A 27,366-nucleotide genomic window follows, 5' to 3' on the forward strand; every position below is an offset into this window, starting at 1 on the left:
TTAAAATCACTTTCAATGTAAGTAGCAAGTCTGATGTCCAGAAACATTTTTATCCAGCACCATCACAATTCATTTTATATACTCTTTAAAAAATATTGTGACTACATTTTTAACAATACAAATGAAATAATCAATTACTGGGGAAGTGGCACATGAAAACGATGGGTTAAGTTGTTTTGACCACATAAATTATAAATAAATAAAGACAACATATGTTGGGCTGCCAAAAAAGTTAGTCAGAAGAGGGACTTGAAGACAGAGGAGTGAGTGGGATACGAGAGAGAGAGAGAGAGAGAGAGAGAGAGAGAGAGAGCACTGTTATTTCTTATACTCTGTCAAAATGACTACTTGTTCTGGATATGTTCCCATAAATAAATGTATATTTACTTATTTATTCTGTTCTCTGTAAATCAGTAGGTAGTGGCAGCTGGTTATTTGGGGAAATATTAGGGGAAGTCTGGATTCAGTAGACAGGCTGAGTCACTTACCCAATGACCTGTAGGAGTCACAGCCTTCTAGGGGACTCTGACGGTGCCATAATAGTGCTCCTGAGGGAAACACAAGCAGAAAAATTGAGCCCTCAAGTTTCTAGCATCCCCAACTCATTTTCTATAAAAACAGAAATACTCTCTGTTGTAATTCCTTTCAGAACTCCCTGATCTGAAGGCAGCACCTTACAGTTTTCACTGCCAATATATATTACTTAAATGCTGGGCGAAGCTGATATCTCTTTGCTACTGCTTATATCATTAAGTACATTAGCATCTCCTGTAAAAGAGAAGTATACTGCCTGCCATAAGCTGCACCCAACAGACCTCAAGACTAAGCTCTCCATGCTAGAACCCCCATTTTAAACCTTCAGGTTATTGGCTGTGATTTTCTCCACACCACTCTTACTTTACAGAAGGCCCCAACGATCCTGATGGCATTGAACTATGTCTATGTTGTGGCAGTTATGAGCAGTGTGGAGTGGATTTAGAGCAATCTGGAGGGTCCTCTATGTGGGGTTGCCCTTGAAAAAGAGTGAGAATCTTCACTTGGTGCAAAAGGCAATCACCAGTCTATTAGTTACAGTGTGAAAAAGAGATCAGATCACCCCCGATTTTAGTTCAATTGCAAAATGGTTGCCTATTTGCTTGAAGCTGGTCTCACTTCAAGGTGTTGCTTATCTTTAAATCCCTGAGCAGCCAGGCTCCTACATACTTTCTGGAGCACCATTTGGGTGGCCATGTGTCCTCTTTAGACAGTTCTGTTATTGAAGGTCTGTCAGAGGACAGTCCTCTGTTTTAAGATGTCCTCTGTTTGAAGGGCTGCCCAGTCCAAGCCTGGTTCAGAGATAAAGAACCATAAGACAGGACAGCAGGGTCCTTGAAGTTGCCCATCAACGCACTTGGAGCAAGGTACACATGTCACCTGGTCACAGTCTTCAACACTGTGGTGAGATGTACTGTATTTCTGTTTAAACTATAACAACTATTTCTAAATTAATATCTATACATATAAATTAGCACATGCAACTTTTATCTAAATAGGCATCCTCTTTTGTCCTCTTTTTTTGGTGATTCATATGTGGCCACCCTAAGCATTTTCTTCCAAATGTGCTTCCTTGCTCATTGATATAATTGGGAGGTCCCTTGTTCCACATTTACTGTAGTTAGCTATGAGAGGGTGTGAAGCAAAGCAAGCCTTTTTCTATTGGGTCACACACCCTGTGAAACTTTCTCCCCCAGGTGCTTAGATTGGTCCCCTCTTTATATAAGTTCTGCCAGCAAGGGACAACATTTGCATTTGCATTGGACTTTAATGGATTCTGCTAAGTGTGTTTGTGTGTTTTACTGCTCTGCTTGATCATTGTTGTTTTGTTGTTGCTTTTTAAATGATGGTACTAGGGCCGCGGTGGCTTAGTGGTTAAGACGCTGAACTGCAGACTGGAAGGTCGGCAGGTCAGCAGTTCGAGACCCGAGTGCTGCATGACAGAGTGAGCTCCCGTCTTCAGTCCCAGCTCCTGCCAACCTACCTAGCAGTTCGAAAGCAAGAAATTGCAAGTAGATAAATAGGTACCGCCTCGGCGGGAAAGGTAACAGCGTTCCGTGCACCTCGGTGTGCAGTCATGCCAGCCACATGACCACGGAAGCGTCTTCGGACAGCGCTGGCTCTTCGGCTTAGAAACGGGGATGAGCACCGCACCCTAGAGTCGGACACGACTGGTTGGGGACACCTTTACCTTTACCTTTTATTATAAAGATAGCAGATTATCTTGAGCACCATGTGGCAAGAAAGAAAGATGTCTAAGTGCATGATACTATGCATGCTTCGACAGAAAAAAGTCCCTTTCCGGACTTTTTTCTGTCGAAACTTGCATAGGATTGCATTCTAAGATGTTTTATTTATTTTTTAAAAATTACAAAATGAAATTATTATCCCAAAGCTACAAAGAGTCATGCAGCACCTTAAAAAGTAAAACAACACTTTTGTGTATGCCATAATACACAATCTGATGAAGGGGGCTCTAGTCCATGAATACTTATGCCGTAATAAATTCGTTAGTCTTTAAGATGCAACAAGACTATTGCTTTTGCTGCAACAAACTAACACAGCTACCACGACCACCCTGGACAGGAATAGTGTGGGCACCCAATCAGGTCTGGGAATCCAGCAGACCCCCCCCCCCCGCTCCCACCACGCTCCTTGCCCTGCCGGACCTCCCCCTGCTCGCCAAGCTGCCCGCACTCACCCCGGGCCCATTCAGCAATCTCTGCACCTGACATTTTTTTGGGGGGGGGAAATGGTGGGCACAGATATGCACACATTTGCTCTTTCACAAAATGGCACTGTGAATGGCCAATGTACACAAGGTTACAGGCATAAATGGGACATTTATTAGCTGAGATAATATCAGCTAATAAATATACACAAATAATCATTATACACTCCCAACAATTACAAGCTATCAAGTTTTTGTGCATGTGACTCCATAGAGCTTGCTAAAACCTCCACTTGGAGCTGTATAATGATGCTCATAATGCCACACTGGAGCACATAGCAGAGTTCTAGTACACAGATTAAAGCCATAAATTTGATTCATAGAATCATAGAATAGTGGGGTTGGAAGGGGCCCATAAGATCATGGAGTCCAACCCCCTGCTCAATGCAGGAATCCAAGTCAGAGCATCCCTGACAGATGGCTGTCCAGCCTCGTCTTGAACGCCTCCAGTGTGGGAGAGTTCTTGAAGTCTATAAGAGAAAATGTGGTTGTATCCTGGGGGATTCTATAGGAGGTAGGGGTGTGTGTGTGTGTGTGTGTGTGTGTATAGCTGTGGATATCCACTAACAGTTACACACACAGAGTCTATAAGAGTAAAGTCACATATTATGTCGTTGCAACAAAAATCTTGAAACATATGAAGAAAAATTATCTTCCAGAGTTGTTACCAGCACCGTAGTCTCATTCCCAGGTATTCTCACCTTTTGAGAACATACAGGGAGATTCTTCTCTGAAAAGCTGGAGCAGCTGAGCATCTCTGTAATCTGGATAGCTCATTGAGGCGAGGGACTACACACTCTGTATAAGCAGTTCTCCCTCCTGGGCAGGCTTTCTGTTACAGGACTTTCCAATACTATCAGGGGGGATTATGACCACAGTGCTTTAATTCTACAGTTCCCCTATAAAAATTTGGCCTCTCTTTAGAGGTGCCAGTAATAGCCACAAAAAACACAACCTCCTCCTTCTAGATCACTTTGGATTGCCAACCAGCTTTTTCTCACCACCTAGCTGGTTACTACAACTTTTTTAATGAAAACAGTGCTCTCTTTCCTCCCACCCCTTCTTTATGCACACAGAGCACACACAAGAGACTTCAGTTTGCATTGGTCTGTGTTCTCAATTTTCAGGCTGCTGTGCAGAACTCAGTTCTTTCTTGTGCATGGCCACTTTATTCACTAGCTGCCGGGTAGTGCCCATGCTACTATGCAAGAGGCTAACTGTGATGGCAGATACCATTTTAAAGCATGGTATGTATTGAATGAACAGTATAGCTAGTGCTGTGCCAGAAATTTCGCTTCTTCCATTTTTGGCCGGAGGGGCGGGGGTGAAATGAAACTTCTGGCGAAAGAGGCTGGGGAGGTAAGATTTTCAAGTAACTTTCTCCTTGGGGAAGAGGACAGGATTTCCACTTTTTAAGTGTAGGTGGTGACTGAGGATCTTCCATTTTTTTTTACTTTAAAAATGCCCCCAACCCAGCAGTTGCAGCTGCCCAGGACTTTTTAGAGAGAAGCTTCTCCAGCCTAGCAGCTCTTTCTGAACTCCCAGGAGACCACGTGACTTCTCCCTCTCCTGTAGGCATTCAGGAAGGGCTCCTAGGCTGCAGAAGCTCTGCAGAGCAAGAACAAATGGGGCTTTTAGAGCTTTGGAAAAATTCTTTTCTTCCTTGCATCAACATACAGCAAGCAAAATAACAGTTTTTTCTAAAGCTCCAAAAGTCACATTTGTTCTTGAGTGCAACAGCCCTGGACCTTTTGCAAAACTTCTGCAGCCTGGGAATTCTTCTTGAATGCCTATTGGAGAGGGCAAAGTCACGTGGTCTCATGGAAGTTCAAGAAGTGCTGCTGGTCTAGAGTAGCCTCTCTGTAAAGAGTCTCATGCTGGGGGCATTTTTCAAGTAAAATAAAATAGAAAGAAGATCCTTTAGTCACCTCCCAAACTTAAAAAGGTATGTGGAAACCCTTTCCCCCTCCCCAAGGAGAAAATTCTCTGAAATTCTCCCCCTCCCTGCAAAAGAGGCAGAAAAAACAGTGCCTCTTTCTCAGGGAGAGAAAAAATTCCCTCAAATAGGGGGCAGGATTTGGCATAGCACTGACTTTAGCTATACTGTGATTGCCATGAGTAAGTGGCAAGTACAAGCCAGTAGCCCTTAGGCCAGGCTGGCAGTCAAGTCCTTAACATCATCATCTAAGTATATTGTGCACGGTACATGCATAAAACACATGGGTTTCTGCCAGCAGGTTCATCTGCATGCCCAATTGATAAAGTATGAAGACATTCAAAATCAAAATTGCAGAACACTGTTGGCCACTTCCATATTGCCAAAAATACAAATGCATCACCAAAAAAGAGGACATAGATTTACATAAAATTTGCACATTTAGAAATAATTACTATGGTATAAACAGAAATGCAGTATATCTCACCATAGTGGGGAAGACTATGCTCAGGTGACCTGTGGGTCTCCTCAGTCTGCTGTCCAAGTACTACTGTTGATGGGCAACTTCAAAGCCCAGCATTTCCTTCTGATGGTTCTTTATCTTTAAATCAGATTTGGCCTAAACAGCCTGTCAAATAGAGGACTGTCCTCTGTAAGGTAGAGGACATATGGCCACCTAAGTACATTAGAAACTAAACATAGAAATAGACATACTGCATAGACAAGATTTAGAAACTTCCTGTGTGGTGACACTTTATGAAGAACTTGTGTATCTCTTGCTCTGGTCACATAATGGGCATGTTTCTACAACAGCAAAAGAAAGAAAACAAGCAAGCTAGCAAACAAGCAGGGGAATGGCACCACTTGACTCACTACATAGCCAGAGCCTAGAAATAATTAGTTCTTTGCGTGGCAAGGTACCCTAATTAAGTGACAGGTTTGCAGTAAGTAATCATCTATTTCCATTCCAATGCCTGTATTTTGGCTATAAGAAGTAAGTGCAGGAAGTGAAGAATGACCCAGTGTATGATGGGAATGGATGCATGGACGAATGGACGGATGGATTGAAGTCCAGTAATTTGGACCACTTTGCAACATAAAAAAGTTAATTGAATATAACACAACTCAATTGGAAAGCACTAAACATATATACAAGCAATACAAAACCAAATGGGAAGCAACTCCAGCAACAAAAGCCTTGAGAAATGAAACCAAATTGGTTAATCAATTTTAATCCTACAGCAGGGATGAAGAACCTTTTCAATACAAAGTCCCCATTTGTTTCTGAGCAATTCTCTGGAGGCCTACAAAAAGTAGGTGGGTCCAAAGCAATATTTTCTATCTCCCTTTTTCTCACCCCCCCTTCACACTCTCTTTCTCTTTCACTCTTCTGTTCATCTTTCCCAACTACTCTCTTCCCCTCACCTTTCTGTCCCACCTTGTGTGTGTTTCCTCTCTGTGACTTGAGAAAGGGTATGCCCCTTCCTGAGTGCACAGAGAAGAAAATGCAGTGATCTCTTCCTGCATCATCAGATCACTGCAGAAAAGGGGCAGGGGAGGAAGCAAGACAATGAGGGAGCATAGGCTGGTGGAGAGAACTGGCAGACTGGATGTGGCCTATGTACTGAAGGTTCCACACTGCTGTTCTAAAGCTTCAAATTCTATGGGTGTTTTGGAACATGGTGTTTTTTTAGCTTCGGTTATTGGGCAGCACAGAAATTAAATAAACAAACAAACAAATAAATAAATAAATTTAGACTTTAATTTGGTTTGTTAGAGATGGCCTGCCTTAAGAGACTGGAATTTTCCATTTTTAACGTCTGCTTTGTATCCATTATCTCATGTGGTGGGACGATTCTGCTGGTTGTTGTAAAGGCATTGTTCACATGTGTCATGTTGGCTGGAAGAGTTGGTCGTAAGCGTGGTTGATGGAGTGTTGTATTAAAAGGTAAAGAAAAATTGTGGACTGAATTGTATCTGTGTGTGTATTCTGAGAGCACGGTTTTCATCTGGAAGATCAATAGCTGGATTTGGAGAATATTGGCACACACATGTGCTTGTGGATGTGTATTCAGTGGCTGTGTTCGCATGTAACGTAAGCTATAGTTTAGTGTTACCTGTATGAGCCTCAAGCTTGCACATTCCCCACTTCCGTTTCCTCCAGCACAGCCATGAGGAAACTGGAAATATTGGTTCCATTTTCAACTAACTGTGGTTTGTTGCTATGTCTGAACCTGGACAAACTATGATTAGTGTTAAGCCTGGTTTATGAAAAAAAAAACAACTTTAACCCTGATTTGATTCAATAAACTATAGCTAACACTAGCCACAGTTCCCATTTTGGACACAACAACAAAACTATGGTTAGTTGATAATGGGATGCTTCCAATCTCTTGATGGCCACAAAAGAGGAGGAGAGGAGGCACAGAAGACTAAGGCTCATGCACATATTACTAAACTATGGTTTTGTGTTATATGTGAAGCTGGCCAGTGCCAATATCAGTTTTGGCTCTGATGTTTGCAAATTCTGAACATTCAGTGTCCAAAAATATGTTCTTTCATTTACCTGTTGTAATTTGACTGATAATAAATTATAATTGCAGAATGTTAAGCAATTCTTTTTTTAAAAAAAATAGCTTAAGAATTATGCAGTTCTTAATTTAAAAATATTCACTGACATTGATTTCTAGCCAAACTCTAAAGTAGTGACAGGCTCATAAACTGCACCTCTTATCAAGTATCTAGTGTCTTCTCCAAGTGAAATCATTCAAGCATGATATTACTCTTGGTCTCCAGAAGGTGGTAGTAGTGAATGTCTTTTTATTATAGAAAAACGGCTTTTAGTTGATTTTTTTCTTGAAAAGGAGATGCGAATAGGAAATGAGTAATGCTGGCTTTTTGTGAACTGCATTTATAATAATTAGAAAGTTTATAACTGCCAAATTTTGCCCTCTTCTCAAGCATGGCCATGAGGAGATTAGAAGCTTTCACTTCCATGTTCAATTCACCATGGTTTAGTATAACATCCAAAACTGTATTTATCCTTAACTATGATTTAGGGAAACCAGGACTGTAAACCATGGTTTGAAATTGGGTTGTTTCCCTAAACCATAGTTAAGGTTAAGCAAAGTTTGTCTGGATTCAGACATAATGATAAACCATGTGAAAGCTTTCAATCTCCTCCTCATGGCTGTGGTGGAGAAGGAGAGGGGAGGAAGAATTGCCAAGCCTGAGGCTCATTCACATAATGCTAAGTTTAGTGTTATGTCCAAACAAGGCCATTGAGTACACAAAGCTATGACAGCAACCTGTTTGCCTTGTGGGTAATCTGTCATGTCTCATGACGTATCCTATCACAGACAAGAATAGAGAAACTGTTGTATACCTTTAAGACTCCTGGTTATTCCCCAAGAATCACATGGTGTGTGTCTCCCACACACCTAAAAACCACAGCCCAGCCCTATCTCCTGTACATCAAGTTGCCAGCATTTTATCCAGCCCTTGCTGCTGTGCCTTTAACTGTTGGCTTGATCCCAGCATGGAGACAAATGCTATTTGCTGCAGAACATGCTTCTGTTAAAGGCACAGCTACAGAGGTCAGTTGAAAAACTAGCCCGTTGGTACTTGTTTTCTCTTGCCCATCCTTGGATGACATATCATTCCAATAAATCCATTTGAAAGAGCTGTTGTATACATTCATAACAACACTCTGGCATACAGATAGTCTGTGCTGAGAAAAAATTCCACACTTATGAAGAGCCATGTCAGCAATGAAGATATGAATCTTGGTATGTGACTTCAGGCCAGATTGAGGACTGCTCACAGGGCTTCTGAACCAGAGTATGTTAGCAAACTTACCATAACAGCTTCCTTTCCATGGTTGATATATTAAATCTATATTTAATAGATTTATTAAATATTAAATGTTATGAGCAAGGGAAACTCATGATTTTTTTTTTAACTGTATCCTCAAAAGGCAAAGTAGATACAAAATCTGGGCAGTGATTTATCAGGAACAGTATTAGAAATAGTGATTGACAGCTGGAAGCTATTATGTAATCTTGCTTTTTAAATATCTCTTCATTGTGGCATGGCTGGTGTAGATCCTGTATTCACTGCCATGGAGTGACTTTACCAGCAAAGAATCGAGTATAGGCAGGAAGTAAGGGAAACAGAGCAAACTCTGCAGGATAATTACAAAAATACTGTGCAAGTTTGTTGGTAGATAATGTCCCAGTTCATATTTTTGCTGGAACAGGTGTTGTCCTCATGTGGCAGTGGAATAAACTTGCCTCTTCTTCCTTTCTCTGCATACATAAAATCTAGGATGAAACAGGCCTTCTATGTGAATACTGAGTTCGGTGGAGGCCCAGTTTATGCTATGCAAACAGGACTTCTGCATAATTGGAACACCCACTTCACACAAAGTCTTGTCTGCATGGTGGAAGGCGTGACATCCACCATGCAAGAAAAGCAGCAGCCCTGGTAACCTTATGAATGTGGACAATGTTTAGTTACCTGCTACAGGCATCCTAAATAGCCATGTTCTTTATCAGGAAAAGTAAACGTAGGAAATTAACTACTGCTAGCATTATGACTTATACACTCAGCTCTGTGTTGGTACAACTGTGCAGCAGAAACATTACACAAGGTTACCATATCATGTCATGCTGTCCTCGTGTTATGTTTGTGCTGCAGTGTTGTGCCAACACAGCTATTATTGTGTAAAGTTGTTAAGTAAGAATGCTTGACAGCAGTTAATTTCCTATATTTAGCTTTGTGGATTTCCACAACCTGAGATTTCAAGCCATGTATTTTCTCCTCACCAGTTTCCCTCTTTCTTTCATAGCTGCAAAAGAGGAACAGGACCAGAGATGACTCTCCAGTTGGGTTATACCAACTCTCTTTCCCCTACTTTGTTGCTTAGATTTTCAGCCTTTCTTTTTTCTCACTCTGCATTGGCTTATTCCTTAACTGCCCCTTCAATTCAGTCTAAGATCCTAGCATGGACCAGCCAAAACATCTTGTTCAGTTTCACACACTGACGCAAGAGTTTATTTTTTAAAACACACACACACACACACACACTAGTCCTGGATTTTTATGCCCATCCCCCCCCCCCCCGGTCACCTCATGCTAAGGATGCAGGGAAAATATGTTCAGTCTGAATTTTTATATGAACTTACCCAGTTTGCATCTCCTGAACCTATATGCAGACTGAAACACACTTGTGAACTGAAATCTGCACTGTTCACAGTTTTGTGATGCAGTTTGCAACTCAAACAATTGCGCACAAAAAATGTGCATATTAAAGAAAAGTGGGTACAAAAACCACTTGTAAAAAGTGTGCATGCTAGGAACAGTGTGTACAAAAATGTTAGGAGAAATATTATATTAGGAGAAATTCACACAACAATGTATATGAATATTTGTGTGGACCTTTTTTTCTTGCCAAATTCACAAACTGATGCAGAAATGGGCTGAAACGACTTTATGAGAAATTGAGCAAAATCAGATCTGCCCATCCCTACTTCATGCTATATTAATCTTGTGACTAGCTCAGCCCATCCCAGATTTTTGGTGCTTTCCAAAGAAGAATTGCTTGCAATCTTAATATATGGTGGATCATTTGTGAGACCAGGATACATGGACATATCTGCCTTTAGGTGACTGATAAAATAAAAATCAACTCATGTTAACAAAAACAGTCAAATTCATCACTGCAATAGGAGTTTACATAGCATCTCCTTAAAACAACTGCCATAAACTTTACCTGCAATTTGCTCATTTATTCAGAAGGTTCATTATATTTGTAGCTTATATTCACAGGAACATAAACACATTGGCCAGTATCCAGAGAAATAGGGATCTCTGGACTCTGTCCAGCAAAATTTAAGCAGAAGGGAGACACTGATGCTACTCTTTTGCCTTGTGATTTAACCAGTCTTTAAGGGAGGGGACCCTACATGATCACCTGTCTCTAAAGACATTTCACACATTTGTACATTTGCGGGACAGGCAGTGCCTCTGAACGGCAGTGGATTAATGTACCTTTGTGTGAGGTGTCAATAAGCTGAAATCCTTTGAACTAAATTTAGTATGCCATGAGTATACTAGAAATTACACAACAGGGTGATGTATGATTTAAGTCTGTTTAGTACACAATGACTAATTAAAGCAGTTTCATATATTACCTGGTCATACCAGGATAAATATAGAGAGGAACTTCACCAGCAATGAGTTTAGTTTCCGCAATAAAACTATAATTCGTGGCATTATCCACTGTATTATCTTGGCTCACTAAAAAAAAAAAAAAAAGCAGATGTGATATTGACTACAATAAGCATGCTCTTAGAAGAAATGAAAAGTGTTTGGCATGTTTTCCAGTGAATTCAGCATAGTTTAAATTAGTTCAGCTTGCACTAACTTATCCAGCTTTTGTCTTACACTAACACTTTTAGCTTTTCTCCAAATCTATTACAGATTTGGAAAAAAAAACCCTGTGTGACAACATCATAGGTGCAGCCTATGGTAGTCCGTAGGGCCTGAACTCCCCACCTCTCTCACATCACACACACATCTCTCTCCCCCCATATCACCATACAGGCACAGAGAAATTTAAACCTCCCTTCCTGGCATGCTGCAATCCTGGCACCAATAAGCTTGGCAGCGGGGTGGTGGGGTGGTGAAGTGCATCGCCTGGGTAGTGGGGAGCCAGATTACAGGCTGCATGGAAGTTAGCCAAGGGTTGCATGTGGCCCAGGACTGAAAAAATATATGGCTATTGGGCACAATCCATTGGGAATGTTTCTTGCCATTCTCCCATTGACATGAATAAGACTTTTAGAAAGGTTCCCATTCATTTCAGTGGAATGTATACAGACGTTCTGACAGTATTGTTCCTGTTATTTTCTGGTATGTTCCTGGTTACTATGTATATTGAATATACCATATAAATGGCCTCCTATCACTACATTAATGGCAGGAGAAAATTATTGTATTAGGATTTGGCCTTTGTAAAATGGATTGATGTTGATTTCCTAATTCATGCAATTTTTTGAAATAATTTTGGCCCTCAAACAATGCATGTTTTGTTTGTTCTTATTGGACTAAAAGATTGCCTTTACTGTGTAACTAAAGAATGCACCTTTACTTAAAAGTAACATTTTTCCCTGACTATTCAAATGAACCATTTCAGAATGAATTCCTCTTCATTCCCTCATAGCCAAAATGTCCTTCAATTGCAGTGTGAAACAAAAGTTGATGACAATTGCTGAGTGCATCAAGCTAATAGTTTTCAATCTGTGGTGCCCTGTTGACAAAAGAGGGTATTGATACTAGCATGTGGCCTTCCATGTCTGGATTGCTTTTGAGATGCAGGTTCAACATTTTTTACCACTTAGTTCTCAGGTCCACATTAGGCCTATAAATTAGGTACAGCTCAGTGGCATCACATTAGCAACCTGGTCCTACACACAGAGACCTAATTTGCACAATCACTGCAGGCTAATCAAGCCACCCAACAACAACCCATGGCTTATTTGAGGGTTGTTTCCCTCTTCAACCAGCCATGCTGCCCAGGTTTGGATGACATGACAAGCTGTGGCAGGACGGCTGATTATGCAAATCACTCCCGGCACGCATCACAGCTTAAACAAGCCACAATGGCTTCTTTAGCCGATGATGATCATGCAAACCAGGCCATTGAGCAGAGTTCCACCCATGGAATGGAATGTTCCCACCTCCCTTTCATGCTCCCCCAAAAGCATCTCCTGGGGGATGTGTGATCCTTTGAAATGACATGGGATTTGGCATGAAAGGGTGCTGCAGGAAAGTAGAATTGGTGAAAATCCTGCCTTGCATGAGTGGAAGTGACTTCTGTTCAGGCAACAGCATCTTTGGATCCAAGCCATTTACTCAGAACTATATGCCAGTGGCCTCAACAGAAACTACAGGCACATGTGTGTGCTTAAATTCACACATTTAAGGGAGAAATGATTTATTTCCAATTTCTATCATACTCCATCTCATGTGGCCAAAATAAGTTTTGTCTTTATGTGCCCTAGGGAGACCTCACTATACAACTAAATAGACTCATACAAATAGCCCAATATGATAGGCAGCGTTTGTGGGGAAAGGGTATGGTGTATATGAATGAATGAAGAGTACTGTGACAGAACATTTTGTCATACAAAGAGTTTATGAATAAAAGTGCTCATATCCTAAACAGATTAGGATTTGTGAAATATGAAAGAATTGCTCCTATAAATAGGTCAAAGTGTTCTGAAATTATCACAGCTTTTTCTTTTTAAGGAGCAGGGTTAAGCAAACTATGGCAGGAGATGAATATTTGCAATTAGGTAGGTCAGTTGTTTTAGTTTTCATCTGGGACCTTTCCTAATCATATTGAATTTAGCACAAAAAAGTATTTAGAATGAAGGGCAACCATAATTGTTTTCTTGAACAGAATAGTTTATACTGAATAGCTAACACACAGTGGAATAGGTTGGCAGGAGAGACAAATTACTTCAAAGAGTATACAGCATCACCTTTTCTTTTCAACAGTGAATAAGTGTTATAAACTACCAGGAGCTCCTATGAAACAAATAGGAGTTACATCACAAGTTGTGATTGGTAGGTTGGAATTACTCTCTTTAGAAGAGTATGGTTCAGATTCAGAGGCAAGAAGAAATAACTATGCAGCATACAATGAGTTGATTTCTTCACGGTTTTCTCTCTGTTGATATCTAATTTATCTTCTATCCCTCTCTGTCAATCACAATGAACAAGCATAAAAGATGAGTATCAGTACTCACTCTTCAGGCATTCACGGGCTACCTAAATACATCTAGATTCTCTTTGGCTAGTCCATTTTGCTATCCCCCCCCCCCCAAGCAGCTGACCTGTTTGTCACTTAAAATTCTGTCTCCTTAAATCTGCATTCCCTGATTGCCTGGGAACTTTTGTTTCTGCTTGTCTTTTACTTGTCCTTGAATTCCATCAGAGTTCGTTGTGCTTTTTGTGTTAGCTCTGCTATTCTTGGATACTAGGGCAGTGTAGTTCATGCACTACACTGCCCTAGACCTGGTCTTATTTTGTCTCCTCCTACCTGAACTTGATAATGCCACAGAACTGATCCTGCAAAAACTGTGCCCGCAATTCGGGCTGGCTGTTGCTTATGATTAGTTCCTTATGCTTTTTACAGCTTTCTTGAGCTCAATTAGCAACTGCTCAAAATTTCTTTGGGGAAGAAATCATTTTGTCAAAACATGTGAGAAAATAGCTGAAATTTCAGCTGCAAATGATGATGACATTTGGAGGGTTGTTTTTTTGTTTTTGCTAGTTAGAATGTCCCAGCAAATGTTCACCTGTTTACTAGTTTTTTCATAACACAGTACTACAATTATAGATCAATAGACAGATAACTATATGCTTCAATTTCAAAGTTTCTACGTTGCTGTTCAGTGAATATAATTATATTTGAGGTTTTGTTATTTCTAGGAAAGAGGAGCTGAACGATCTTTATCAGTCCCTGGATGGGTTCCTTCAATCACTTCGCGTTCCATGTCACCTATTTGTCCTGTGATGTTCCAATCTGCTCCTGATTATTTTAGCAAACCAGCTCCAGCAGTTGACAAGCCTGGGAAGAGGCTGACTCCTTGGGAAGCAGCAGCCAAATCCCCTCTTGGGCTCGTGGATGATGCCTTTGGCCCCCAAACCATGCAAGAGTCAATTGTTGCAAATGTTGTGTCAGCAGCTCGCAGGAAAACACTACCTGCACCACCAGATGACTGGAAACAAAAAGTGGCCTACGAGCATCCAGCCCCAAGTGCCCAGGCTAAATTAGCATCATTTGGAAGGAGCCATTCAGCCACCATATTCCCTGCAAAGAGCACAATGTCTGCTCCTAGCTCTAGTGCCCATTGCGGCTCTCGCCTGCAGTACGCATACTATGGTCAACGTGCCCGAACTGATCCTGACATGGTCTCCGTGGATTCCAGGTCAGATTGCTGCCTGTCAATAGCTGACTCCAACTATAATCCACATCCAAAGGGATGGCAACGCCAAACATGAAAACCAGAATACCCTGTCTTAGTTTCCTTTCTTGCAATACTACAAGTCTTAGATTCTAGGGTTAATTAAACATGCGAAGAAGTGGCTTGTGTTGTGAGAGATGTTTTCTGGCCTGACTACACTTTGACTAAGGAGATCAAGAGTTATCTAGAATGGAGCATGGTGGCCATGATATGTCTAGGTTCTCTGTACAACAGGTTTTGATCCCAGTTTATGAAGTTTCACTTTGTCTTTTAGTGTGTGTGTATGCGTGTGTTAAGAAGAAGTCATATTTGTGTAAGAACAACGTGCAAAGTGGTGAAAATGTGAAATATATGAAAGCTTAAGCTGGGAAGAGTACAACCATTGTGGAATTTGAATATTTGTAAGTGATCCAGTGAGCCTTTATCAAGAATGTAATCTGAGAGTTCTTGAAAAAAACTTTTTGAGCTTCCTCTCTCAACCTGCTTATGGCTGGTTAAAATGTCCAGCTCTATTGCTGACCACTCAATGCCATTATGAAACTTTCTGGTCTCCTTTTTTCTGGCTCGTGTAAATGTCACCACTAATTTAAACATGATAGGGCACAATCCTATGCATATTTAGGCAGAAAAAGGTCCCGCAACATGGCTGGCTGGGGCATGCTGGAAGATGTAGGACTTTTTTCTGTTTAAATAGCCATGGGATTGTGCCCTTAGTTGTGGTATTTTGATTTTTCGCTAAATCAAATAGGGCTTGTTCATCCAGACAAATAACTGGTTAGAGAGGGCGAGAGTGTGTAAAGTTTGCCTCAGCTTATTCCCCTGAATGCTTTAAACTGTAGGGCAGGGGTCATCGCCCAGGGGTGGAGCACATGCTTTGCATGCAGAAGGTCCCAGCTCATCCCTGGCATCTCCACGTAAAACAATCGGATACCAAGGGATGGGAAGACCTCTCTCTACTTGAAGGCCTAGACAGCTGCTGCCAGTCAGAGTAGGCGATGCTGGCCTAGATGGACAAATAATCTGGCCTTTTATGAGGTAGCTACTCATCCTTTGCTCCCCATTACAATGTTTGCTCCCCAAACACTCCTTCAGTTTTTATATTATGCAGTTTTGAGGATTCAAACTTCACAAATGTCCTCAATATTGCATAATTATTTTCAAGATCAGAAGGAGACATATCAAACAATACTTCAGGCAAGAGATAGATAAGACATAGAGCAGCATATCATACCATACAAAATAAAGCAACATAATCAATGGAGTAAGTTTTTATTTTATTTTATTAAAGGATGGGAAATGGGAAGTCTTCATATTTCTCAAACTCCATATGTGACCGGAAAGTCTAAAATCACTCATTAGAACAACGCTGTTTCCTTTCTGATGTTCTCAATGCTGTTGAAATAATATCTTCACCCTATTTACTAGTTCAGACCTGATGGCAGATACTCTGGGAATGGCCTTCTTCCTGGAATGTCATTCAGCTACTCATTGGTGAATGAGATGTCAAGATGCCTCTTTTCACATATATTCAGATCGGATGATGAGGGATAACATGGCCTGAGTAGGCTGGGAGAAGACTTAAAAAACAAAACAAAACTGTATACTGTTCTAAGATCTGCCAGAACTCTAGAGCTGTTTGATGATCTTATATAGCATAGTCCTATATATGTTTACTCAAAAGTGAATCACACTAAGCTCAGTGGGACTTACTCTCTTGTAAATGGGATTAGGATTGCAGCCTTAGTCTTCATACTGACATACATATCATGCGTGGCGAGCGTGTTGCAGTTCATTCCTTTTTGGATAGTGGTACAGCCTTCTCAAAAGAAGCAAGCTTCTGTTTCCAGCAGAAGCTGGCTGTGCTGCATGCTGATTGGCTGCCCTTGTAATAGCAAAACCACTCCCTCTTCTGCCACCCTCCCCAGCCACCTGGCTGAATATATAAAGTTAAATAAATAGTTTGGCTTTTTAAACTAAGATGCTGAATAAACATTTAACCACATAAACTGTGAAAAAAATAAGCCTGAGTCTCCATCATGTGCCTATGGTCACCAATGTTCCCCATGGACACCTCTCTTGGAGCCCATCAGGCTCCCTCCTATTATTTTTAACTGGGAGGCTGGCATGCTACAAAATGAAGTGCTGCCCAAAGTTCAAAAGAGTGATTTCATATTTTGGAGCTCAGCTCCCAGTTCTGCCTTGTACTTAGGTTCGTGGGCAAGTTACTTTTCTTTTAGTCTTGATAGCTGCCTTCTGGGAAATGAGTGTAATGTGACTGGCCATGCCCACCATGGCAGCCATTTTATGAATGGGCAAGCCCCCCTTCCATGACAGCCATTTTGTGAGCACCCATGACACTCAAACTTCCAAATGTGCCTACCGACTCAAAGAGGTTGGGAACCCCTGAATTAAGACAATAACCTGCCCAAAGAAGGGGGTAAGACTGAAGAGAAAAGCCTCCCAGGGTTTGGGCATAGGTATGTGTGTGTCAACAGAGAAGTGAAGAGAGGGAAGACAGTGGGAAAACTCCCACTGCTTCCTGTAGGAAGTAGAGCTTCCCTTAAGGGCCAAACAGACCTTACTTTAAATCTGTAGCAATTATGATTCTTTTTTATTATTACCCTACAGTAGGTGCAGGAGATCCAATCTGCATCTTAATACCCCCATACCCTCCATACTGGATTCCCAATCTGGATTCCCCCGCCCCCGCACCTTCTCGACAGTTAACAAACAACAACACGAAGCTGCTAGACACAGATTTAAAGTAATGTCTGTTTGGGCCTTTAGGTCTCTGTTAAGATGAGTTCTAATGCACCTGTCAGCCCCAGCCCTGAGAAAAGAAGTCGTATTGGGTATTCCTAGACACTTTGAGAATGGAATCTTTGGGCTTCTTCACATGGGGCTTTTATCCTGCTATTGAGATTGGTTACTCACAGAAGTTTGTGCATCCTTTACATGATGTCGTCAACCTCCAGAGCATCTCCCACGCTAAATGACCTTTATCCTATTTTTTAAAAGATCAGAGATAATGAGCTATCAAATTACACCATGTTTTGTTCCCTCATGGAAAGAGGAAATCCTGCAATAAGAGGCGCTACACCACTCATGCCATCTAATGGCTGTATAATGGAACATATAGAATAATGAAGATAGGGGGAAAAGGGTGGGGGAATGCATGTAAAGTGAGCCTGTCATGATCCTGCATTTAAAATGGAAGCAGAAAACCCCAGTAAAGTTGTGGAATTTTAGCCTAGTGTAGAAATGCTTTTTGTTTCTATAAGATTCTAGCATTCACTACATGGCAACTTTCCTTACTATGTTAGGAGATACAGTTCAAGGCTTTAGTTACCCAGAAAAGTAAATTAAAAATGTTTTTCATCAGATCCAATAGGTTTTAATACTTAGGACCATTTTTGTAATGCTCAGGACATTTTGGAAGTAGTTTCAAAGGTTTTTGAATATGTACAGGGTAGCCAGACAAAGAGAAACCATCAAATTGAGTATAGTCTCTTCAGCTAACCAGTAAACATGATAGGCTAGTCTACCATGAGCATATGTTTGAAGGTTGTGGGGGAGGTCTAGTATATGAAGCAATTATTCCTAGTATTTTAACACAGCAGGGAAGAGGATGACCTAACGATGGTAGATAATGTACGTGGAAGGGATTGGTTTAGATTTCATTTAAAGTGAGTAGGAGGCAAATGCTGCAGCCATTTCTGAATTATGCAAGCCTCTTTGCAGCTTGAGAAGTTGCATTTGTTTGTGAAATATTTTCCTTGCTAATTGTGCAGTGGATCACATTCTACTGTGTACTGTGTTTAGATGAGTAATTGTCATCAAACTTTTGACATAGTAGTAAGAGTTCAAACAACAATACAAAGCAAGAATGATTCAAATTGTAGGAAGTCCATTTTGTTATGAAGTAGGTTTATGATAAGTGTTCACTGGTTTGAGTCAGTTTAAGTTAACTCCTATGAAGAGACAGACATGAAAATATGAATGGATTTAAGTGAAGTACTTTGGTTTTTAAGCCAGTTGCATCTTACAGATATCAACAGGGCTAACATGTGTATTTATTTATTTATTACACTGCATCTAATACCACTGAAGTCAACCCCACACTGGAAGGACAAATGATCCAGTTTTCAAATTTTATGGTCATGACTTAACAGAGCATTTGAGTGATATGTATGTCCTGAAGCTTCCAGGAATAGCTTTGTGCTTAAGGCTGTGACCCTAAGCATACTTACTTAAGGTATCATTTATTTTCCACTGAAGTCAAAGGAACTTGTTTCCATGTAAATGCATTTGAGACGAGTGTGCCAGTGTATCAGAGTCTGTATTATGTCCCAAGTGATAAGGTCAGGTTTCTGTTTTGAAATTTTCTGCTTTTCTGTTTGGACCACAATTATAATCAGCTTTCTGAAAATAAGAATATTGCCAAATGTAGGTAGCTATGGGGATTTTTTCCATTTCTAAGTATTGGACCCCCACACCCACACCCCCAACTATGTATGTTTTCTTTGTAAACTTTGTGAAACCCAATGCAGCACAGATAAAAGCATGAAATAATATCCTATCACAACACAGAAAACAGAGAGTTGCTTCAAATGATTTCCCTGTCACAAGATGATTTCCTTAAAGGAATGCAAATATGGGGTGTGTGTGTGTGTGTGTGTGTGTGTTAGGCATGCCCTCTGCTCCCTGAGAACTCTGAGAATAACCCAGAGGATTGTCATTTATGAGTCCACCACAACAGATGATACAACATTGCAGACCAGAAGAATGTCATGAGATGATCAGGGGATTGCGCATGTCTAAGCACCATGTGATGGAACTTGTATGAAATGTTTCAGACGCTTTGCCCCATTTACCTCAACAGAGTCACTCTGGCTCCTCTCTGGTTGGAGACCTTAGACCCACCAAATTCAATGGAAACGTTTACTTCTGTTAGGCTAAGGCCTTTCAAAATTAACCCTGTCTCTAAGACGGTAGACAGACTATGCTAAGAAACAAAGCCATGACATGAGATTCTGCTTGGAAAAAGCCTGGAAATAGTTTTATTGTGAGTCAAACCAGTTCAAGTTTAAACAGGGAGTTAAAAACCCATTTTTCTTTTGGCTTAGTTCAGGCTCAGTGTGGTATGTTTTCCATGCTCAGTTGGGTTTACAGTTAAAAAAAACATACACAGAAACAATGAGCTCAATTCAGAGAAAGTTGAGAGCACTCAAGTCCTATGATTGAAATCAAAGGAGCGTAAGCATGCTTAACTTTCTCTAGGTACATTTACACAGGTGAATGGATCCCTCTAAGGCTGCGGTCTTAAGCACACTTCCCTGGAAGTAAGTCCCATTGAACTTTGCAGGACTTACATGCAAGTAGACATGCATAAGATTGCACTGTACATGTAACATTTCATAAGCAGAAATTGTACTTTTCATATTGTTGAATGCTTATTATATTCTTCTGCTGGCTGGATTTTATGCCTAAATTCCAATCCATCCATTTAACTTTTGTGGAATAGCAACTAGGATGACCATCTTCTTTTTTCACCGCTGACAGATATTCTGTGCAGAATTGCACAGAATTGCACAGTTTCTACTGGGGTGGAGATGGAGGAAATTGAACTTCTGCCTGTCTTTTGAAAATCTAAATGATGGGGGTTTAGAAGCTGCCTCCTGACCTCCACACTCACACACCATCTGTCCCCAGTACTTGATCCATGAAGAAGTAAAACTAAGAAAGCGAAAGTAGAGACTTTAAGGTTTGCACAGAATACACTCCTAACACATATGCTAAGCCTACAAGCAAAAACATTAAGGTGCTTCCCACTTTTTTTCTTTAAGGCTGAAGAGTAAATGTATTTATTTTATTTTATGGTCTGAAAAATCTAGTCTGGATAGGTCTTACTTCACTTGCTGGCAAAGAAACATGCAAGGATGTCTGCTTGTGTTTTTTTTTATTACTGTGTACAGGGAATTGTCTATGATCTAGGAGCTCAGGTTTTGCAAGGTTTCTTTTAATGAACGCAGCAAAACTTTACAATGTGCATTGTTCTGATCACATAAGCTCAACTTCTTTTAATTGCCAATACATTGACTAGGAAAACTCAGTAAACAAAGAATATGATAGCACTTTTTGGATTAAACTGATGGAACAAAAGCAACGTTGCTGGAGATCAGATTAAAGAGTGGAAAGTACAAGATCAGTCTCAAAATTGGTAGTGAGTCTCACTTAAATAGTTGATAGGTGTGAATGTATTTAGTGACTCTTGGCCTGCACTGATGGTATATTTATCACTTTCACGGTGTGATAGGCTGAGTGACCACACATATGGTGATCAGCTGGATTACTGCCCTGTGAATGCCCATTAAATCACTATGGAAGTCTGCCTACATGAAGGTTGGTGCACATTTTCACTGTCACCGTACAAGCAAAGGGCCCAGAAGAGAACTATTCATATTCATAATAGGAAGGAAGTTTTTGAAAGTTGGTAGAGCTTTTGCTTTAAAAAGTTGAAATTAATGTATATTTATTGCACTGCTGTATGGAAAAAATAGAATCAGTTTCTTAAAATTAATGTAAGATCCCATCTGCATTCATTCACTCATTGATTAATTCATTTCTGAGATAACTCAAAAGGAACATCAGGAAAGAAACAGTAGCTAGTATTGCAATACACACTATGTTATGCTTGGGAACCATAATTCAGCATTCTTTTCCTTCACTTGCACTGTACACTTTTACCCAGCTCCGTTCCTGGGGAAATATATTTTATTGAGATAGATAAGTGTGAGTTTTGTTGTATGAGTTCTGAACATCCACCCAAGTACTTCTTACTTTTTCGTGTACTTGTGTGTAAAGGAACAGACCTTATAATCCAATGAAGAAAATACTCCAGCAGTATTCAGGTAGCTCTTATGTACATCCTAACAGATTCTTATGCCCCAGAGGTTTCAGCGTAAAGACGCTGGAGAGTCTGAGTATGCAAGTGTTACTGAAAGTTACAGGTCTGTATTTATACTAGAAGGGAGATAGCATACTTCTGTGTTTATTTTCATTAGCTTCAGTGCTAGTTAATACTTATTACTACAGCCTTTGCATAACAGGTTAACATTTATATTCTAATTAAATAACTGTATTTTCATTTTCACCAGCTGATAGGTTGACAGGGAAGGACACTTTGTTAGAATGCATGATAGAGAGATATAAAATTGTATCACTTAATAAAATGATTTGACCAATCAGATGGAAGACCTAATTTTTTATTTTCTCTCCATTTGTGTTTGCCTGGACACAATCTGAATCATCATAATAAAGCTTAATCCCTCAGTCTGCACCACATTGTATTTCTCTATCTGTGACTCCTGGCTTCTGTCAACCTCTAGGAGCTTAAATAAATGTTGGGTCCCTTGGCAACATATCCAGTGCAGCAAGTTTCATCTGTGGACTTGAGAAACTGGTCCACGTCACAGTGTTTGCAGTGTTACCAAATCAGTTCTAATCTCCCCTCCCCACTCCACTATATGAAGATCATTTCTGAAATCAGCATCTGGATTTTTGTAGAGTGTTTGTAGATAAACATAGAGGACTGTATCTGAAAGGCCCCTAGAATGAGCAGAAGGCACTTATTCTGCTTCCTGATAGACTTCTCCTCCAGGAATTTGTCTACCCCCCTTTTAAAGCCATCCAAGTTGGTGGCCATCATTTCATCTTGCAGTAGCAAATTCCATAGTTTAACTATGTGCTGTGTGAAGAATTACTTCCTTTTATCTGTCCTGAATCTCCCACTAATCAGCTTCATGGGAAGACCCTACTGGGTTGTAGTATTATGAGATAGGGAGAAAAAAGTCTCCCTACCCACATTCTCCACACCATGCATAATTTTGTACACTACTATCATGTCTCCCCTTACCCTCCTTTTCTCCAAGCTAAACAATCCCAGCTGTTGTAACCTTCTCTCATAGGGGAGTTGCTCCAGCCCCTAGATCATTTGAGTTGCCCTTTTCTGCACTTTTTCCAGCTCTGCCATATCCTTTTTTTAGGTGTGGTGACCAGAACTGTACACAATATTCCAAGTGTGGTTGCACCATAGATTTGTATAAGGGCAGTGTGATATTGGCAGTTTTAGGCTTGAGGGCTATGTGCGACCACCAGAACCAGAGGCAATATGCCTAGGTACACCAGTCGCTGGGGAACATGGGCAGGAGGGTGCTGTTGCACTTGTATCCTGCTTGTGGTTTCCTGGTCGACAGCTGGTTGGTCACTGTTGATCCAGCATAGCTCTTCTTATGTTATTATGATGCAGTTGTGGCCCAAAATATCTCGAAAGCACCTGGTTGGGGAAAGCTAGTTTAAAGCTAATCATACAGTTCTAGTGCTACAGCAAAGCAGGCCTGGGCTTCTTGGCTGCCTGGATAGAACACAACCACATGTGAACCAGTGTGAGCGTCTTCAAAATAAGGGAAGAGGGGAGTGTTAATGTACCCATTAAAGAGGTCACTGGAGCATTTAAATAGGGCCACACCAGGAATTTAGATAACTGGGACATTTTGATCACTGAAATATGAATAATGGAGATGCTGTTCTTTATTTCTTTATTTTCCACCTTGTGTTTCTCTAGAAAATGTTCAAAGCAATTAATGAGGAGAAAGTGAAGAACAATAATTTAACAATAATTAAAGACAATAAGTTTAAAAACAATAATTGCTAACACAAGTCCTTAAAAAGACAGCAGTGAAAACAGTAGTAGCACTAACGTTTAAATATAAGAGGCCTAAAATAGCAGCAACTTTACTACACATTATAAGCCTGGACAAATAAGAAAGTCTTAGTGTGCTGCCTAAAATATATCAAACTAGACACTACATGGCCTTAGGGAGGGGCCTACCACTGAGAAGACCCTAGTCACCGCCTGCCTCACCTCAGATGGTGAAGATATATTTTATTCATTTTTTGTTTATTGAATTTATATTCTGCTCAGGGCTGACCAAAGACATTTTGCTGTCTGAAGCAAAGCCCCCATTCCACCTACAGATTCTGACCAGACAGGGAGATGAAATGAAACTTATTTCAGTGCTAGTGGTGGGACAGCATCCTTCACCTCAAGAGGGTGCAGGGCAGGCCATATGACACACAGAGCTCTTTTATCCAATAGACAGAAACAACCTGGGTCTACTGTCCCTTCCATAACACCCATCATTTGCTGCCTGGGGTGACTGCCAAACTCTGCCTAATGATAGGGCCAGCCCTGATCTTGCCATTCACTCTAGCCAGCATGGCCAATGGTCAGGGAAATAAAAATAATCTCAACAAACAGGCAGTGGGTGGTCAGGGACAGCTCAAGACATTTTAATGCCTGAGGCACACCAGCAAATGGCACGAACGCCTACACACACCCCTGCCCCCAAGTACCCCAAACTGGTCAAGTTATTTTGACATGTGAGGCAGAAAATCTCACAAGCATGTCCTCCTCTCTGGCAGTAAAACCAACAATAATAATTAAATAACTAAGAATTTACTGCCCTTTCATTTGTCATTTGTCCCTGAGACAGCCTCCTCACTCAGCCTAATGGTAGAGCTGGCCCCATGGGAGGTCCTTCTGGTACCCAGGTCTCAACCCATACAGGGCTTTAAAGGAAAGCATTAACACTTTGATTTGTGTCTGGAAACAGGAGAGGTATTTTAAGACTTCTGTTTCTCACCAACAGGATTTACTCTTTAGACGTTAGTCTTTTTCACAATTATTTTTTTTCCTGCCATTATGTAGTCAACCCAAATTCAGTTCAGTCAATTCCAGTTTTTAAAAAAGGGCGGGGAAAGAATGAGTCACTCCTTCAGTCTAACCTAATCACTCTGGAAACAGAGTGACGTGTAACAAATATGATACTGTGGAAATCCTAGAGTGCTGAACAGATTACAGAAACTTCATGACTCAGTTTACAGAAGCTGAGGTAATTTCCAGCCTGAATCCTGTAGGAGTATGAATAACAACTTTTTGAATATATGAATAACATTCTTTTCCCACAGTGGCCAAATAGATGTCTCTGGTTGAACATGGGTGCAATAGCACCCATCCACTCATGTTCTCCAGCAACTGGTATTGAGGGGAATACTGCGTCTGATAATGGAGGCATTATAAAGCTGTAGTAGACATTGATAGCCTTATCCTCCATTAGTTCGTCTAATCCCCCTTTTAAGCCAGTCAAATTGGTGGCCATCACTATATCTTGTGGTAGGAAATTCCATAGTTTATGCACTGTGTGAAGAAGTACTTCCTTTTATCCATCTAGAATCTCTCACCATTCAGCTTCATTGGATGACCTTGGGTTAAAATATAAGAGAGGGAGAAAAACTTCTCCCCATTCACTTTCTCCTCCATGCATGATTTTATGCACCTCTATCATGTCCCTCCTTACTTGCCTTTTTTCTAAGATAAAATGTGCCAATCATTGTAACCTTAGTTATCCTTTTCTGCACCTTCTACAATATCCCTTTTGAACTATACAGAGTCTGGCCGCACCATAGAATTGTATAAAGGCATTATGATAGTGGCAGTTTTATTTATTTTATTTTCCTGACAATCTACAACATAGAATATACATTTTTCACAGCTGCTACATACTGGATCAACTTTTTCATTGAAACCCAAGATTCCTTTCTTGGTGAGTGACTCCTAGACAAGACTCTGCCAGTGTATATGTGAAGTTAGGAATTTTTTGCCCTAATGTGCATTACTTTATACTTGCTTACATTGAACTGCATCTGCCATTTTAGTGCCCATTTCCCCAGTTTAGAGAGATCCATTTAGAGCTTTTCACTGTTTTAACCACCTTAAATAATCTGGTATCAACAGCAAATATAGCTACCTCACTTCTCACCCCACACTCCAGATCATTTAGGAACAAGTTAAAAAGCACCAGTTCCAATACAGATCCTTGGGGAACCCACTGTTTACATCCCTCTATTGTGACAACTGACCATTTATCCCCACTCTCTGCTATATTTGTCATCTTCGGGAGAAGATATGCCAATAACAAAAAAGCATATTCACTTGGGCAAAATGCTGCACCTGCCAAAATATGCTCTTCCACACAGCTATCACAGCCATGTCATCATCCTAGAAGTGTGTGAAATATTTCTTGATTCCGAAAGAGGTTCCTGGATGGTATGTTCGTGCCAGCTGCCAATGGGTTGAAATGACCTTTCTCATATAGTACAGAAGAGTGTGTGTGTGTGTGATGTGAGGATATATATATATATATATATATATAATCTTTAATTAAGATCTTCTTGATAACTACTCATACATGTATTTTTTCAGTCACAGCTTGATTGCACAGACAGTAAATTATTAGTTAAGTAGAAAAATACATTTATTGATTGCATGGATAATGAAATATCCACAGACCTTTGATTCATTACACTGAGTTTTCAAATGTGCACTGATTTTCCTTTGCCAAAGTTCAAGATAAAGATGGTTTAGTGCCAGACAGTCTTCACACAAAAGCAAAAATAATACAAGTGGCCCCAAAGGAACCACCTTAAGTGCCCTAATATAATCAGTAGCTTATTTATTAATGCATGGGATATCTTACTTTCACTACTATCTGTAAATATATAGGATTGTAGAAATTGCTACAATCTAGCAATGTTAAGCCCTTTTAGACTTAATCAGTTATTTCCTGCTATTAATGGGCAGCTTTGGCTTTAATCTGAGAAGATCACTCAGCGTTTGCTGGAAAATATCTTATTTGAAAGAGAGCCAGTGTGCTCATCGCTGCAGCATTTCTCCTGCAGTTTATTATATCAAGTGACAGATAAAATAGACAAGCAATATCTGTAGGCCTAATTATTTAACTATGCCAGTTATGGTGCATAATGCTTCTTGCATCATGGCATCACAAGGACATCGTGGTTGTTGGATTTTAGTAAGCTCGCTTTGACGTTTTCATGCAATCTAAAAACCAAAATTACAATGTCATTTGCAGAGATTCTGGTTCTCTGTGTGGCTGGATACACCTTAAATCATACAATATGGCTTTCACTCTGGACTCTGGCACATCGAGGTGTAATTTTGCACAGACAACAATTGCCCAGCTCTCATGGTTGTGAAGATAAACTTTGAAACGTGAAAGCTAAACATTCTACATAAAATTCAGATAAAGTTAAGTGGCTTGCATTTTATCATAAATCAATGGGATCTCAGCCCACAGTGGCTTTGATCCAGATGCTGCTTACATCTGTGGGAATCTTGATAGATTGCTTAAATAGACTTAGTGCATTTGCAGTACTGCACAAGATATAGTGGTAAATAGAGAAGTGACTGTGCAAAGCATGAACATTGGATCTGGGCAAATGTGTGTAACCCATTTTATTGTATCCAATTTTTATAGCTCTTCTTTTTTAATTGAAACATATGAAATTGTGCTGTGTTTTAATGTATCAAGCTGGATATCATATTCAATACTGATAGGGACTACGTATTCAATATTAATATGGACCAAACTGAATTTTAATACCCTTCCTAATGAGTGTAGAATGCTACTTGAGACAGGGAAACTGGCAAATAATTAACAAATGGGAGGCCAAATTTGCAACAGCTGAAGACCAAACATTGATGGGAGTCT

At 40.3% G+C, this 27,366-nt stretch overlaps 1 protein-coding gene across 1 annotated transcript in view; it reads left to right on the forward strand.

Annotated features, from left to right (window-relative positions):
- SYNPO2 (synaptopodin 2) overlaps positions 1-14,774 on the forward strand; it is a 180,763-nt gene extending 165,989 nt beyond the window's left edge. The window contains exon 5 of the mRNA XM_084855912.1: positions 14,202-14,774. Coding sequence (XP_084712038.1) covers positions 14,202-14,774 — 573 coding nt within the window. The remainder of the gene's footprint in view (positions 1-14,201) is intronic.
- The last annotated feature ends 12,592 nt before the right edge of the window (positions 14,775-27,366 follow it).

This window comes from Heloderma suspectum, chromosome 5 (genome assembly GCF_057233095.1).
Source record: "Heloderma suspectum isolate Gila_16-S chromosome 5, 16-S_ref, whole genome shotgun sequence".
NCBI lineage: Eukaryota > Metazoa > Chordata > Lepidosauria > Squamata > Helodermatidae > Heloderma > Heloderma suspectum.